General features: G+C 41.6%; 2 protein-coding genes across 18 annotated transcripts in view; one reads left to right on the top strand and one right to left on the bottom strand.

Annotated features, from left to right (window-relative positions):
- BBOX1 (gamma-butyrobetaine hydroxylase 1) overlaps positions 1-13,834 on the top strand; it is a 44,760-nt gene extending 30,926 nt beyond the window's left edge. For all 4 annotated transcript variants that reach the window (XM_084522314.1, XM_084522317.1, XM_084522315.1 and 1 more), the window contains 5 exons: positions 1,386-1,584; positions 8,763-8,868; positions 10,584-10,780; positions 11,569-11,735; positions 13,581-13,834. In XM_084522314.1, the coding sequence (XP_084378440.1) occupies positions 1,386-1,584; positions 8,763-8,868; positions 10,584-10,780; positions 11,569-11,735; positions 13,581-13,741 (830 nt within the window). In that variant the 3' untranslated portion in view covers positions 13,742-13,834. The remainder of the gene's footprint in view (positions 1-1,385; positions 1,585-8,762; positions 8,869-10,583; positions 10,781-11,568; positions 11,736-13,580) is intronic.
- LOC311438201 (uncharacterized protein) overlaps positions 1-17,623 on the bottom strand; it is an 87,233-nt gene that overhangs the window by 1,233 nt on the left and 68,377 nt on the right. For 7 of the 14 annotated variants that reach the window (XR_014693985.1, XR_014693986.1, XM_084522329.1 and 4 more), the window contains 7 exons: positions 11,723-11,913; positions 11,358-11,471; positions 8,453-8,604; positions 7,815-7,993; positions 5,934-6,051; positions 3,279-4,794; positions 889-1,037 (listed from right to left, as the gene is read on the bottom strand). The gene's annotated coding sequence lies outside the window, so the exon portion shown is untranslated. Of the gene's footprint in view, positions 1-888; positions 1,038-2,145; positions 4,795-5,933; positions 6,052-6,496; positions 7,994-8,452; positions 8,605-11,357; positions 11,472-11,722; positions 11,914-17,623 lie in introns of those variants that run through there. The other 7 variants (XM_084522328.1, XM_084522322.1, XM_084522324.1 and 4 more) reach the window with 7 other exon arrangements.

Below are 17,623 nucleotides of genomic sequence, written 5' to 3'. Positions count from 1 at the left end.
GGAAGGAAATGTACAGGAAAGAAGATACAAGTAAATGACAAAAAATCTCCCCAGCTGCAGTCAATGCTAGCTGCATGCTCTCTGTGGGGAAGCCTCATCCCTCCCCTACCAGGCATGTGAGGGGAGTGTCCTGGCACCAGGTGCAGTCAGGGACTTGGGTTGTGAGCTGCCACCATGTCCGTGTGTTCCCTTAGCATGCCTGGGAGGTCAGTGCCCCTCTGCCTGGCTGGACACCCAACAAGACTTTGCTTTTCCAGAGGCAGTTTCAAGCACAACAATCCAGATCTGAGTTGTGGGTCATATGGTTTAATTTCATATAGTGTAATTTAGGCATAATTCTTAGAACTTAGCCATGCTGAAGGAAGAATTTTGCATTGTGTAGCCCTTCATAACATGAAATATCTGCCCAAGCCCCATGCTCGTATCTAATTATGACTACATTCTGTCACTGTATTAATGCTTTGCCTTTTCCATAGATGATCTTTACAAATGGATATAAGGCCATGTTGACTGACACCAGAGTACATTCTTCCTCAGAAAATAATCATTCTTTCTTCTACTTACAACCCAGTGTTAGTTTTATTTCTTCTCTGTTAGGTGTTCTATCTGCTTGGGAACTCTAATTCTTACTATTCTGTTGTCAAATGCTCTGACAATGGGCAAGACAAAGCTTCTTGCTCATTGCTCAATTTTTCTATCATTATCCTTACCTTCTGGCAGTGTTTGGGTTTGTTAACATCTCGGGCTCTTTTTTGCAATCATCCAAAACAACACTAATGCTCACAAAAAAGAATGAGACAAGCAACGACACCATCCTGCAGAACTTAGCATGGCTGCATGTGACTTGATGAAGACAGGTCTACAAAAGAAAATCAGTTGGTCACTTACGCAACTGTGATGTAGTTACTCAGCTTCTAAGGTGTAACACTGATGTCTGTCTTCTGCTGTCCTGCACTGGGAGCGTAATCCTTTCATTGATATGTATCCATGCCGTGCTTCCGAGGGGCATCTCAAGGTGCTCTGTGCTGTTTTACCCTCTATGAGAAATTTTGAAAGCGGTCTTAGTTTCAGAAAGTCTTACCTTTGTGGTTCACCAGTACAGACAGAAAAAAGTATTATGCACATTTCTGGTGTATTGTTAACAAAATATCCCCTTCAAATGGGCTTTTATTCCATTTCTGATTGAAATTTGCTTCTTTACTGCAATGCTCTGTTAAATTTTATCATGAAGATCCTTTTTTATTCAGGCATAATCGGGGACCAGGGTTCAGGTTGTTGGCTACAGGATTAATGGCATATTCACAACTGCATGGAAATCCCATTAACGTCACACTTTGACTGCTTCGAGGCTTTGAGAGCTTCCTTCTCTATTTCTTCCCTTCCAGAACGTCAGTACTGGGGCTCAGACCTGCAGCTTCCCGAAATACCTTTTGAAGAAATCATGTACAATGATCGGAGTGCATACCAGTGGCTGTGCACCCTAAAGAAAGTGGGAATTGTGCTACTAACAGGAGCTGCTGCTAGGCAGGGGGAGTTGGTTAAGCTTGGCCACAGGATTGGTTTCCTGCGTCTCACTTTTTATGGGTAAGTTGCTGTTGGTTTTTAGTTGTTGTTTTTTGGTTTTGTTTTTAATATCCTTGCTTTGCCAACTGTAATCACGTATTTCACTTCAGCTTACCGGACCTCTCTTGTGGATTAATTTATGAAAGCAAGAGGATTTTTTTCTTGCCTACTATTATGAAAATGCGGAGACAATTGTTAATCTGTATAAGGAAAAATGTCTGACAACAGATAGCAGATACATGACAACCCCAAGAGAGCCATATTTATCTGTATCACTGAGCAAAATCAAAAATCCCTAATCCAGTTCCCTTCTGCACAGAGGATGAGGTAGCTGTACTGAGGCATTTTCTTAGCCTGCTGAGTTATGGAAATAGGTAAGAGCATGCTGAGATGTGCAAAAATCCACTTTTCCCTACTGTGAGCAGAGTCCAACCTGAAAAGCCACAACCAACCTCGCAATGCAGTACCCCATGAGACTACATAAAAGAGCTCTTCCAAATTGCTGTACCTATGAATAATAAAGTTTGGGGGGGGGGGGGGGGGGGAGGAGGGATGGTTTGTTTCACTTTTTCCTTTAACTACCAGAACGCTAGGACTCTGTAGCTTGGCCTGGATCACCTCTTCCTTGGGAAGACGTCTAGAGCATGTTCACATCTTATTTTAGTCCCAGGAATTGATAACTCATTGGGGGAAGAGGCAAAATTCAGTTTGCTATTGAAATCCAGCCCCCAAACCCTAGCTCCACAACATGTCCCATGACTTGCTGGTGCAGGTCCCAGCCCTGCGTGCTCCTTGCTGGTATTTCACAGCTGCTCCTTGTTTCTATTTAAGTCTTTCTTAAAAGATGGTAACATTTAAACACACTTGTTATTTCTTTGTGCCTGAAAACACACCAAAACATGATCAATTTAGGGCTTCCCATCTGAAAAGTTCCCTTCTCCCCCATAATAAATTAAAAGATAAATATTACAGCAAGACTTCTTCACTTGAATCTACCTAGTTCAGAAGACAAGCAAATAAACCATGTGGGCAACAACCAAAGCATCTCCTTTGTCTGAAATTATGTAAAATAAAAAGCAGGAAAAAAGTCAACCTTTGCCAGAAAGATGATGTTCCCACCAGACTTTAACTCAGAAGGGAAGATTTTCTTCCCCTTAATAGTCTTGTATGGAGGCACATGAGTCCTGTTAGAATATGCCATGTGGGTGAGGTTGGTATGAGCAGCACTATGATACTGGGAGAAATTTATTAAATCAAGAGGGAGGAGGGTAAAGGAAAGGTCCTTTTTTCAAGCTACAGTGCTTAAGACTTACTGTTTATTGTTACATCTTTTTACCAGTGAAGTTCCATCATTAGGTAATACTACTGGCTCTTAAATTTATTAAACAACTTCTAAAAGGCAGGGGAAGAGGTAGTGTGATATAATAGCAACTTCTGGCAGCATGGAAGCTAGTCCTGATCCATTCTCTCCACTTCTGTGTTGCTTTCTGCCCATGCACCCAGAGGACCCTGCTCCCAGGTCAGCTGCTGCCCTCAGACATGCTCACATATGAGCCCTGACACTAAATCGCATGAATGTAGAGGGAAAGAGTTTAAGTCTATGAACAAGACCTGCTATCTTTTTCTTTCTCACTAGTTATATTTCAGTATTTCTGAAACAAAGGCTTGATTCAAATCTCTGGCAGCCCAAGCATCCCTCTGGCAGAGTCACTCACTGGCACATTGGTTCTGTGTGCGGTTGCCACAGAGCAGTGTCCTTGTGACCTTGGCCGCAGCGTATGGCTGTACTCCAGACAGCACTCCAAACACCAGCACCCCTAACGGAGAACAAAAACATAGTTTTTAAGGCATAGTTATGGATTTGCTTCTGCAAGGTTCACCAAAGAATATTGTACTTGGATAAAACACAAGCGAAAGCTGAGTGGCTTATCCTGCACCAGGAACGTGTCAGTTGACTGGAAAACTAAACACCACAACCCCTGCAAGGAATGGCTGTGGCCACGGCATCCCTTCCCTTGGTCGCACAGGAAAAATGGAATTCTTCATAATACTTCTTATGTTGAAAATCAACCTGTTTCTGTGACACCTTTTTTCCTGTGCTTCAAACCTGGGAAGCTGGCTCAGGAAAAATCTTCAAAATCAGCCAAAATTCTGAGTTCACTTCAGTGAACTTCAGATACAACACTTGTGAGAATGGCATTTTATTATTTTTTTTTTTTTCTGTTGACCTCCAAAAAGAGGGGGGTAGAGGGAACAACTGCTTTAAATTACCATTAATATTATGAGTCTTCTGTCAGTTCCAGAAACCACCTTAAATATTTGTAAGGCTTGAAAAAGAAACATGTATAATGTACTAGGTTGGTTAAGATGATGTACTTTCACTAGGATGTTTTTTTCCCCTTTCTGCTCACTGTGCCAGAAGGAAAAGTGGTTTTCAATGTTAACTGGGATTTGGTCATGTCCATCCTACTAAATCTAATGGGAACAGAACTCCCTGCTCCACTTGGAAACCTCATCCAGTGCTAGTAAATATTTTCTGCTGTTAAAAGCATTCCTAATGTCAAGCACGTCTACATCTGGCAGCCTGCTACAGGTCTCACTTAAATACTTGCATCATTATGCAAGTAGCACCGCTTGCTTTTTCTGTTCTGATGTGCTCCTCGTAGCAGCTATGTAGTGGCTCCCTTCTGAGGATGTTCTGCTGCTCTCTGGGGTACCTGAGGGATGAAAGCTGCAGGGGTATCTTAGTTCAGTTAGCAATGAGCAGAGAACAACAAACTGGTTCCTTGTTAAAGCATATCACTACAACGAAGTACATAATATCTGCACGATAGCTTGAGATAGCTTGAGACAGGGGAAAAAGCAACCCTTCAAAATACCCCACGTGTGTGATTGGGTTACAACAGAACTTGTAGGAGCTTCCCTTTGTTTAAGGGATGAGGAACTGGATCTAGAAGTTCCTAGGCCCTAAAACTGGAAATTATCTTTACATCTCCCAGAGGCATTTCATCCACTGTCCATCTGCTGAGTGCCACAACATGTTTTTCACAAAGGCATCCAAAAGGTTTTGATACTTACAACACTTAGCAGCACTGTAAGCACTGTAAGATGAAACATCTGCCATTCTGCTTGGCTGTCTGCCTCAGCTCTCGGCATCCTTGCTGTTCAAAATTACTGCAAATTTCCCACTCGAAATTGTCTTCAGTGTCCACCTTGCGATAACTCTCTGCACTGTTTAAGAGATTCCAGAGAGTCAATTAATACATAAATGTGCATTAACTATTAGGACATTTTACCTGACTGTCTGAGCCAATAAGAGATTCAGATTCAGTTGTGCCATCAGAATTTTTCTGTTAAAATAAATTAGTGTTGTACCTCACTGATTCTTGCCTAATACGGTTATAAAGAGTAATGTTTATTAAATACTTCCTTTTGTTTAAGGTCAGTTTGATGTATTTGTTGTATTTATTGTGTTTAAAAATGATTTCAATCAAACTGATTTGTATGGATGAGTTCTGAGTCTCTGACATATATTTAAGTGTTTTAATACATCCTTCAGTGAACTTCCTGATCATTCATGTCCATGCCCGTTCACGTTCAGGACCAAGGCTGAAATTTGACCTCAGTCCACAACAATTGGGCAAATAATATTTAGAGCTGCTTTCACTATTTAAATCAGATTTCCTTTTGGTGTCAATTAAACCTTTGTTTTGTTTTGTTTGTTAATCAAAAAGACTGTAAATAGAAAGTTGGGTTGCAAAATATTAACCCTTCTCAGAAGAAGCATCGTTCAGCTGCACAACTATCAGCCATGGCTCCTTCCTCCCAGCACGCTTGCACATGTGCAGGCACACACGTTGCACATGAAATGCTTTTTAAAATGACCTGGGACATTGCCCCCCCAATAAGAGCACTGTTTTTAAAAAGAGGGGTGAGGAGGGAATTCCTCAGGTACTAAAAAATACAGTTAGGATCACATGTAAGCTTCCTGTTAGGTGTAGTGATTTAAAAATTACCCATTAACTATTCTTAAGTCACAAACCTAGTGTCAAATATTTTAATACAGCTATGTATGAAGCGGTAACATACTAAATGTACCCAACAGATAGCTAGGGAGCTGTATTCAAATAGCTTAATAACCCAGCTTTTGTTAAATGTGAATCCATCACATGAAATTGTGAAGATTTCAATTTTTGTGTGTGTGTGGTGGTGGTTTGTTTGTTTTCAAGTGTTTTAAAAGAAAGAAGTTTCTTATTTTTAGGCATGAGTAGCTGGAACATAGTCTAAAACTACTACAGAGGAGAAAAGGCCTCTGTTCCTATAGTACCTTTTCTCCTGATTTAACCTGTTTCCTTGTTCAATGTACTTACTGTAGCACCTGGTCTCGGTACTCTGACATAGTTCTCACAGTAGCAGAAATTGTACTGAGGTTTCAAACTGAGCAACAGGCTCAGAACAGCTGCTTTTGGTCCACGTTTTTTGGTACCCCTAAAAGAGAAGTTCATTTATTACTGGCATTCAATTCTGAAGTGCTTTTTACAACTGTAATAAAATCATAATTGTTGGTAGTCCCCTTGCTATTTCACCAGTGCCCAAGTACAAGACCTACTAGTATTTTAAATAAAATGGATAAACCTGAAACAGTCAAGTTTGTTGTATAAAACATCCCTCCGCAGGGCCATGCATTTTACTGAAATGTAACAGAAATGAATATAACATGTACATGGAAAAATGAAAGCCTTTTTTCTTGCCTAGATGTCTGTTTGGTACATGCTATCTTAAAAGGTCACTTCTGTGGAAACATTCTCTGCATCAGCCCTACAAGAGGGGGGTCCACACTTACTGTGAGCATTTTTTTTGTTAAACTACAGAGGAACAACTCCACCAGCAGGTTCTCCCCTCCTCCTGCAGAGCATTTCACCAAACCCTCCTGTGCTGGACCCTGCACTCCTTCCCCTTCAGAAACCTCTCTCAGTGCTTAGGGTGAATCGAGGGCTTCCCTGGTGCCCACCTGCACCTCCCAGAGGGCTGCAGCTGCAAGAGGAGGACACGGGTCCCAAATCTCTTACAAACAAGACCTCGATTTTTAATGAAGTGCAAGGCCAAGTGATTTAAGTGTGGCTTCAGTTCCTACTGCAGCCATTTTCTAAAGCTAAAGACAAGCCAGGCAGAGTAGTTTTCTGCTCAGAGAGACTGAGCTCACGTCGCTCCTTAATGCCAAAACAAGAAGCGCTACACCCGCCTGGTGCCAAATTTCCTGCTATGTCAAACAGCGTGAGCAATTCATGCTGAAATCTGACCCTAATTAGTAAACCATAAGCCATTCTAACTGTTTTGTTCTCTCTATGGGATGGGAGTCCTCTGACATTACCTGTGTTTTCTCCTGTAAAAAAGCATCTTCTTTCTTTCTTTCCTCTCCTGGACTTGGTCTAACAGCTCTCCCCGTGACTGAGTTCATACCTGAGCTCTGTTGATACTTTGACAAAGTCTTTTTTCCAGGCCCAGCACTCGGCTCCCCATTAGAATCACTTTGTCTGTTTAATTATTGCTGACTGCAAGGCAGTAACGAGCTGTGACAGAAGCTCCGCGCGTGAAAGGGGAGCCCCCAGGGACAGGTCCCCTGGAAAGCATAGCAGCAGGAAAGCTCTGACCTCTTTTGCAAGATGTCACAACAGCTTTAGAAAGTATTACCATTCCAACAATTGTATCTACTGTATATAAATGAGACAATTAAAAAGCATTAATTTGTTTTAGAAACAGTAAGTGATACTGGAGCCTTTGTAATTAAATATGGAGTGAACATAGCTACCATCAACACCAGTGACAAGGGTGATATAACAAGCTAGTTTTTGGCTGTACAAGTGGGAGCTATGGAAATGTGGTTCAAGTTACCATTCTTCAGCACTGAAGTCATGTACTGATGAATATGTGCTGTACCATATAATAAAAGTGATTTTTCCCAGGCGTTGAAGCACACTCACAAATATTCAAGTTTTTTTTTTCCCCTTAGCAATTTCAGAAATTCAGCTTTAGTATTTTGCATGGTTCTTTTACCAACTGCTACTCCTGGAACAGAAGTGTTTGTGTACTCCATAGAAGTGATTTCGGTCTGCATGTGCTTTATCCTCTTTTCTTATTTAAGCGCTGTTAACAAGTAATGCAAGCACACCACCTGAAACGCATAATAGATTTGGTCTACACTAATTCAAAGGGAAAAAATGAGTTTCACATTTTTCTTTGAAGTCACTCACATTCCTCAATTCCATGACCTGCATATGGTGACTGAGGCTTCCCCAGGCGAGCGTCTGCATCTCCATCACGCCCTCGCTGAGCGCTGGCTTCAGCCCCACGCTCTGTGCAGACCAAATGTGTGGGTCTTGGTCTCCATCTCTCCTACACGGCCTGCCACGTGAAACGGGGTTTGAATGCGCTGCAATGGGATGTATTCATGTCTTTATTATATAACTAAGACTCCATTTTTTTGCACTTGTCAGTAAACTTTCATACAGAATTTTGTCTAATTTCAACACTGAAACTATGTGATTAGATAAGGGGGAAGGGGAATTCTCAGAGAGAGCATCAGCAAAGAGAAAGAAGGTACGAAGTTTTAAATCAAGACAATTTCTCTTTAATGGTGAGTCTGCATGTACCAGGAAAAATCCCACTGCAAAGGATACTCTGTATTTTCCAAGACTGTGAAATTTTAAAATTAACTTTGGGGCAAAATTATATAGCTTTAAATAATTTTATATTTCACTTGTGTACTCCATCTGGCAGGGGAAAAAGTAAAGCCCATAAAAAGTGGTCCAAATCCCATTCGAGTATTTCTGAAGCCTCAGAAATAGGTGTTGATTTAGCCCAGAAGATATGGCTTGGTGCATGTCCTCACCTGATCCTTGCATTCAGCAAAACACCAGTGCTGGAAACCATCACTCCTCTAGATACTGCCTGGGGCCAGATGTCCCTCTCCACACTCAGTTTCTAGCCTGAATTCAGTAATGCTTAAAATCACCAGCATTGCAGAAATAAGCCTGAAATAAGCTGCAGGGGACATTGATCAATCATTTCCTTGTAATTTACAAGACATTCGTGTTCAAAGATGGAGTAACTCTCTTCTCTTGTGATTTCATGGTCTCCATGTGCACGGCACGCTGGCTGACTGTTCTCACATGTTTTCTCTTTTCCCTTTCATTGTAAAGACCGACTTGGCAAGTGCAAGACAAAGCAGATGCTAACAACGTGGCTTACACGACCGGGAAGCTGTGCTTTCACACCGATTACCCTGTTCTGCAGCATCCACCTGGGGTAAGACAAACCTACTGACTTTGCAAAAGGGAATTGTTCCCATAGCACAAAGCATGAATTAAAATGAAGTCAGCATTCAGCGACTCTAAATTTTGATTTAAAAGAGCAATATAAAAATAATGGTAGACGAACCTTTATATAACAATGTAAATATACATAGATAAGCATTATGATGTCAATTCTGCATAGCAAGCCCGCTATGTATCCCAAAATTTTCAAATGAAAACTCTCAAAGTATTGAGAATATTACGGGGCACTCACGCTTTCTCATATGGTTTGTGCTTTTGATACTGTTTTCCTTACATTGGAGTTGGGTGTCTGAATGCTGCAGTGCAGTTAGGACAAGGCTCTTCACCTCAGGAGGAGAACAAATCAGGAGAAACATGATTAAGATGTCATGTCCTGTCTTTTACAAATTGGCTGAAGTTAGGCACTCACGCTTTCGGTGACAACAGACAAACAGGGGGCATTCTCCAGAGCCGACCCACCTCCACGGGACATAGCTCTTCCCCCAGCCCATGTCACTTCAAAGCCTAATCCACAGAATTCACCAGAGAACTGAAAAGCAGCAGGAATACACGTGAAGGAACAAGGAAAATACTGCAAAAGTTTGCGTCCATACCTACAACTTCCCTTTCTATTACTTTACCACACTTTCTGTCATTTTCTCCTATAAATGAAAAGCCAATATGATTTATCCACAAATAAGCATCAAATTAGCATCACCTATTAAAATCACTAGATGCTATTCATTAGTGTGGAATAAAAATGGAAGAGAACTTCATTAAGAGAGCACAGCCATGAGTTAGCTCACAGCCTCACCTGTGCCAAAGCTCTTGCTGCTATGAAACATTATAAAAAGAGCAAAACCTCTTCCTTTCAAACATGCTTGCAAGACATTAAAGTATTGAAGCACACTGAATTATTTTCAAGCATCATCCTGAATGTAGTTTTATTTATATAGTGTTTACACGCTATTTGAACTCTGAGGATGTATTTAATACAAATAATTGAAGAAACCTTTTTAAATGGATGATGAGTTCATAGGAATCCTGTAAAAATAGCTTTAGGATTTCCCACATTTTGATCTTGCAACTATTATCCAGGAGATATCCTGGTTTAAAATCACCACCAATAACACTAAAAAAAAAAAAAAAACAAACATTAATAATTAGATCTACATAATTATACCAGTGCAGAGTTCGCACTTTCTGTCCCATCCTACGCCTTGGCAACTTCACTGTGAAGTGAAACTTCCTTAATCCGATTTTATTACAGACACTGGGCCCATTGCCCTCCACGAGCCACCTTTTCCCCTTTGTGAACAGATAATTCACAACAGGTTTTGTTTCTGCAAGAGAAAAATAATCCTCTTTGTTGAGATAAGGAGGGAGACTGCAGTGCATTTAAAATTGTATGACTGCGGCAAACAGTGCCTCAGAAGAAAGAAGTTACAGCAGAGCTTTGCACTTGACTTGCAGGAAATAATAAAAAGCTGCAAGTGTTAGAAGATGTCCCAAATGGGATGGACTTATTAATGTTAAATTTGAACTTTCTGCCTGTGGGATAATGGCGTCAGAGTACTGTGAAGCTGCAGCAATGGGAAGTCAGTCTTTTGCTTGGGGGAAAAAAAAAAGATAAGAGAAAACTGATGGTAATTAACTATTAAATACACAGGGTAATTCTTGTTATAATGAGATCTTAATTCGCTACAGGTTCAGTTTCTCCACTGTATAAAGCAAACAGCTGCAGGAGGCGAGAGTGAAGTTGTAGATGGATTTCACATTTCCAACAAGCTGAAGCAACAAAACCCTCAAGCATACCAGATCCTGTCCTCTACTGCTGTAGACTATACGGATGTCGGGGTCGACTACTGTGATTTTGCCGTGCAGTGTAAGCAAAGGATTATAGAGTGAGTAGCTTCAGCAACACAACTCCATCGAAAACTAAAAGCCCCAGTGTCAGGGGATTGCATGTTGGTAGGAAAAGGTCTGCTCCTGCCACCTTGTGGGGAAACTGTGCCTTAACTGGGTCTGGAGTTGCCTTTTTTTTTTTTTTTTCCCCCTTTAGGAAGCCAGTGTATTTATTACTTGTTCTTTGCTGTCACACTGCAGCATAGTTTTCCTTATTCGGCTTTGCCCAGTTCTAGGGAGGACTCACGGTCTTTAGGATACCTTCTGGGTGCAGGCACAGCAGCTGGGCTGGTTGCTCAGTTCCAGCCTGTGCTGTGTAGCTGTCCCTCTGCTCTGTGCCAGAGAGAGGTCCTACTGTGAAGTATTTAGATTAACATCCATATACTATAAAAAAATCAAATTTAAGTGTTCTTAATCTCTCCTGAATTTAAAAACTTCGACTCTATGATTGAGGTGTATAGAATATAGTAATTTAAGGAAGTTAAGTGTCTACGCTTTTTGCTTATGATCCCTCTCCCTAGTTAGGATTAATTACCAAATTCCAATCCGGTAACAATTAGGAATGAAAGAACTAACCTTGTGGTATCGTCCTTTGTCACAGACTTGAATTTTGTTTAGAAAAGTAAGTCAGGTCGATGGTTGGATTTGATGATCTTGAAGGTCTTTTCCAGCCTAAATGATTCCATGATTCTAAGATTCAAGAGAAGAGTTCAGTTGTTTGTTAACTGCTAAAATGTTTCAGTAACAACGTAATACATTTCTTTTCCTTCCCTTCTCTGTTTCACAGTGTGGATTACAGAGGCCAAGTAGTTCGCATCAATTACAATAATGCAACAAGAGACACAGTGTTTGACATACCAGCCGAAAAAGTGCGGCCATTTTATGCAGCTCTAAAGGAATTTGATGATTTATTAAACAGCAGAGAACACAAGTTTACTTACAAGCTGAAACCAGGTCAGGAAGTTGTTTCTCCTCACAATGATTTTTCATGTTTCTCCTGACATGTCAAAACACTCGAGCATCGTTAGCGCTGTCCTGGCACTGAGAGGAAATGTTAGCCCTGTTTGTCACCTATGTTATTTCACGCCGTATCTTTACATTCACTTCATAGATTTCTTCTGCCATCATTTCACTATAAAGAAAAAAAAAATGAGGTGTCTGGGTGGGGAATAGAATCTATTGGTTAGCCCAACCTGTCTGTTTAAGACAAAGACTCACGCCACGTAGGAAATGTTAACTTGTCAAAGCACCAGCACCACAACTGGGAAACATCATTTGCAAGCCTGCTGGGCCACCCAGTTCAGCACACGGTACGTGATCGCACCCTCGTTCGTGCAGGGCAGGAACATTACATCAGATGATTCGCCTGTGTTGTGCCGCTCCTGTGTATTCCCAGGGCACCTCACCAGTGCTGCAGGGAATTCAGTCACCTCCCTTCCTTAGGCACCCAATGCCCGAGTAATGTGGGATGAATTTCGGAAGTCTCTGCCGTTGTGCTGCTTTTTCTGGGTGGCCTGTGCAAGACAGCTGGAGGCAGATTTGCAGAGGCACTAAGTGCTGTAAACTTCAGCTGGAGTTGCACGGGGCTGTGTTTCGAGCATAAAACACAAGTGCTCTTTAAAAGTCAGCCCATACATATATTTAACTACTTTGGCCTTAATCTCAGTTCCTTCATTCTCCAACTATAAAATAAACATACAAATAGTCCCTCAGCTCTCACGAGGTGTTACAAAAGTAAACTTATTAGTGTATGTGACCACACCACACGTCATGGTGCTACTGCCTTTAAAATGTCTATGAGGAAACGAATCACTGCCTATTGGGAACATGCAATAAAATAATTTATAGGATCACATAATAAATGATAAAACAAAGTACTTCCCATTACACAAGTACCATCTTCCTACCATTAAATGCACCAAAATGGTGGTAGAGGGAAGGGTACGTAGGAATGAAAGAGCATAAGGTTATTTAACCAGAGATTTATCACAATGGTGGCACACAAAGGAGAAAAATTTAAATGACAAGCTGGCCTTAATTAAGGCATTTCCTAACTTTCAGTGGTTTAGCTTTGTACTCTCAGAGTTCTTTTAACAGGGATAGTAATGCAGGATGTGTATTGCACAAGTAGTTACAGACCCATCAAGTGAAAATCACCCGCTTTTCTTTGACCCCTTTGATCCTTCCACGGATTTCCCCTAGCACTCTGCTTTCTAAGCATGCCTCCGAGCTGTGGCAAGCCTACTCAACCTTATGTGGGTGACTCAGCGTGCTGGGCTAGTCCCCAGTTAGAGGCTTTCGCTGAGCTTTGTCTCCAGTATCTCCTCAGAGGTTCAGCACAGCTTTGTCCAAACAAAAGAAACGTGGATAAACGAGGTAGAAGGTTAAAATGAAAGATAATTTGTACGTGTTGTACACTTTTTAGGTCCATTTTTGGCAGGCTGAATCTGTCCATGCTTCCCAGCATCTGGGAAGAAAGATTTGATCTCTTTTAGGGGCAGAAGTTCTTTTTTAAACAAGTACCTTCTTACAAAGAAACTCATCTAATCATTTTCTCTAAGCTATCCCAACTGGCTTCTTTTCTATCTGTCCATGGGATTGTCCAGAAACAGAGTTGGAGCTTCCTGGCCTCTCTTCTTGAGAATCACCAGCTAATCTAAAGCTACCACATCACCAAAACCTTCAGACGAGCTATCTGAAATTATCGCTCCCTAGCTGCTGATGTAGATCTATCTCAACATCATCTGTCTGAAGGAATAAAATATACCAGCTGTTAAACTTTGTGCCATCTCTTCACAGGAGACATAGTAACCTTCGACAACTGGCGCGTGCTTCATGGTCGCCAGAGCTTCCAGTCGGGATCAGAGGTGACTCGCCACCTGGAGGGTGCCTACGCCGACTGGGACGTGGTCATGTCAAGGCTCCGGCTCCTCCGAAAGAGGGTCCTGAATAGGGACTGAGCTTTCTTCTGACTAGAACAAACAAAACTAGGCTGTCTAACCTCAAAACAAAACAAAAAAAGTATAAATAAAATAACTCATGTCAGAAACTAACATTATGAATATCTGAATGTATTTCTGAATCCCATCAGGTGCTGAGACACTTGCTGCTCATAGCAATTAAAGATCTGTCTGTGCCCTAGTCTTGGAATCTACAAGTGAATTGCTACCACAGTCAACTTATTTTCTTTTTAAAAGCAACATGCAAATGGCTTTAAACGTTATCACTTTACAGGGGTATCCCACTGGGATACCCCAGGGATTTGCCCTCACAGATACACCCGCCCTCCCTAGAAAGCTTGAAAGGATCATCAAGAAGGAGTTTATAAGCATTAGTAACTACAGGTTTGTTATGAACAGCATCTTCCACTACTTTCAGAGAGGCATCCTTTGCTGCATAAATCATAACCCAATTCATTAGCAAAACAAGCAACCGCTGCTCTGGAGTTGTTTTTATGTAGAGACCTTTCTAAGAAGAACCACACTTTACCACGAGCTGTGCTCTGTGTATTCCGATGTAAACGTGATGACTGTCACAGCCACAAATAACTTTTTCTACGTTTCTAAGTTCATAAGCTTGGAAACCCTAGAGCTAACAGAGAATGCATTGTGTTAATTTCCCTCTGCATTAGGAACAGAAAATTCTCAGCGTGGAGGTCGCTGATAGGGCCAGAAATCACTTCCCTGCGAGGGCAGTGAGGCCCTGGCACAGGCTGCCCAGAGAAGCTGCGGGTGCCCCATCGCTGGAGGTGTCCAAGGCCAGGCTGGATGGGGCTTTGGGCAACCTGGGCTGGTGGGAGGTGTCCCTGCCCATGGCAGGGGGTTGGAACCAGGTGGTCCTTAAGGTCCCTTCCAACCCAGTGATTGAATTCAGATCCATTTTTAATACCAAATACCAGAGTACACCTTTGGCAGATGCGGTCGGGAGGATATTCTCTCACTCGCATTCTGACTGGAGATCACACCATGCAAAAATCACTGCAGCAATTACTACACAAGTTAGCTACAGCTCTGCACCACTGTTTTTCCCCCCTATATTCAGATGCCAAATTGAAAGACAGAGGTTTAAAATGCAGGTTTTCACACCCAAATGTATGTCCATTGAGTCTATTCCTTCTAGGTGTGGAGCTAAGAGGATGCCCTCTCACCCATGCTGAGGGCCTGACAAGATAACCACCCTTCTGCTCCCCAGTTTGCTCCATTCAACTGCTGGTTTCCAAACTATTGCTTAAAATAAATAAATAAATTAATTAATTAAAATTAAATAAACCCATGCCACTTCCTGGCAGGCTAAAACAATAGTACTGTAACTGTGAAATTAAATAGCTGTAGAATTAACTACGTTAACAACAACAACGACAAGAGAGCACAAAAAACCCTAAGTGAGACCCTGACATAAGCTTGCAAACACTCTCAAGACTTCTACTCATAATTTACAGTCAACAGATGTCGCTCAGAAAGCAAATAAAACTGAATTGGGATGTGGGTGTGAACGGGCACAGTGTGGTTCAGAGCCAGTCCTCTTCAGTACACAGCAAAATATTTTTGTTAAAGTTTTAAACTGACATTAATATGTAGCACAACAAAAATGGCTTTTGGTGGTTATTTGATTTCTCAGCATCTCCTTTAGTAGTTCACCTTGGAAAGAAGAGCACTGTATTTTTTTGCCTTTGCTATAAAAGGTGGAAAAGATGGGGAAAGGCTTATACCTATATTCTGTAAAACACCAGCAATACTGTGCTTTAGCTGGGATATTTGGCATATAACAATTTAGTGAGGATTGCCATTTGTAACATTTTAATAAGACATCTTGGGATCTATAAAGACGATGAATAGCAAGGAGATTTTCTGCTTTTATTCAGTAATTTTCTGAAACTTCTTTTAGTCATATGTCTGTTTATTAAAAGCCATTGTGGAACCAATTATTCTTTTGGGCTCAGCTCATATTTTGTGCCTGGGAGATACTGCCCTTACACACCCACACTTCCTCAAACTGCTTTCCCCCAAAACGCATAGGATCAGTGCTAAATTTTACAAGACAAATACAAAAAAGGCAGCTTTGCTGATTACAGGCATACGCCGTGTACCCAGGCAGGATGGTGGCTGTAGGAGTGCTGCTGGCCCTAGGTTCCCCAACAGCCCGCTCACTGTGCTTGCACGCAGTTTGCTGTGTATAAACCCTGCAGGATTGTCTATGAACTTAATTCTAGCTATTATATATATATATATATATATAACAAAATGTTTCATGCAGAAAGTACATCATGAAGTGCAAATAATAATAAAAACTGTTCCCTGGTGGAGACGTGAAGCACAGCACAGACAAAATCCAACCCCAGCAGAACCTCTGTGTGTTACGTGAGATGTCCCTTTTAACTGGGCAAGCGTCACTCTATCCACACAAGTCTGATGCAGAACCAAAATTCAAGTTTTTCACTGCAAACCCGCTGCTTAACCTCTAGGACCTCGCTGCTTATATCACCGATTTTAACCAAAACATGTTTGCATGTCACACCAGTGATTAAGTTCGAACTCCACTGGTAATTTCAGGTTTGTTTGTGGTATCCATTCTTACTGTAAGCTGGGGAAGGACTTGTCCTTGTTAAAATACCGATCATTTCGTGCCTGATTCTTCTGTGCTCTAAACCACGTTCAGCTTCTAAGGTACTCGTACGATTTCACAGAGCATACAGCACACGCTGCTTCTCAGACTTCACATTTCTGTAAATTCGCTGCAAATTAAGTCCAGTGTTCCATCACACGTGCAATTTGTTCCTCCCGGAAGAGCTATGTTTATTCTGTCCCGTGTTTTTCTCTGACAGAAGGCAGGGAAAGCACTTGGTGATCTTGTCTCAATTTCTCCCCGTGGCAAATGAGTGTTCATTCTATTCTAGGTGTTCCCAAAGCTAACTGTCAGCTTAGGGCAAGCCCATATCTTAAAGTTACAAGCTGTAAACTTGGAATTGCTTTTGGTAAAAGCTCTGACTTAATAAATACATTTTATACTTACATTTTAAACTTACAGAAGATCCCCCACCTTGTAATGCCACTCCAGTAGCACAACAAGATGGTAAAGATCAAGATGCAGAAAGAGCACGGACCTCCCTTTTCACACCCACCCCAAAAAGGAAAATAACTGGCAACTGTTCATAAGAAACCCCACTTCCAAATAACCTCCGATTAAACTGTAGAAAAGGAAATTGTCGAAACCAGGAGACTAACTACGTGAACTGTCTTGTAGGGCATGGGCTGTTTGAGTTAGCAAAATATATTTGAAGTCAAACATTTTGTGTAGTTTAATGACTTCATTTTTTTAACGTGTTAAAGCACCCAACAACTTTGAAGCAGGCAGAAGATTTCTTTGTTGCCGTGCCACAATACATCTCTTTCCTCATTAGCTCGACCAAAAGGAGGCAGGAGGCCTAAACATGTGGACAGCAGAGGGTGGTTTCTCTACTGTCCTTCCTCTCCAAGCCGTCGCTTAGATCAATAACTACTTGTGTTGGCAATAACCAAGCCATGCACCTCTTTCAAGTTATTTTTGGAAGCATTCAAAGCAGCAAAGATCACAGAACAGCAGACACGGAGAAGATAGAGCAATATTAGAGTATGTCGTACTCACTTTCTGAAAACTTGGCCTGCTTTTTGACTTTAATCAAACAGGAATGTTGTTATGAAAATGTGCTGTGGGCCATACTATGCCCTTGAAAGGAAGCGGGCGAGGAGCAGAGCCGCAGTGAGCGGGGCAGTAGCATACCTCTGAAACGCTGCTCCGTACAGGGGATCTGCTGAGCTCCCCAGAGCACGTCTGGCAGTCAGCAGGACACAACCCTCTCCTTCAAA

The sequence above is a fragment of the Aythya ferina genome (genome assembly GCF_964211825.1).
Source record: "Aythya ferina genome assembly, chromosome: 5".
Classification (NCBI taxonomy): Eukaryota; Metazoa; Chordata; class Aves; order Anseriformes; family Anatidae; genus Aythya; species Aythya ferina.
This window is presented reverse-complemented; position numbering and strand designations above follow the sequence as displayed.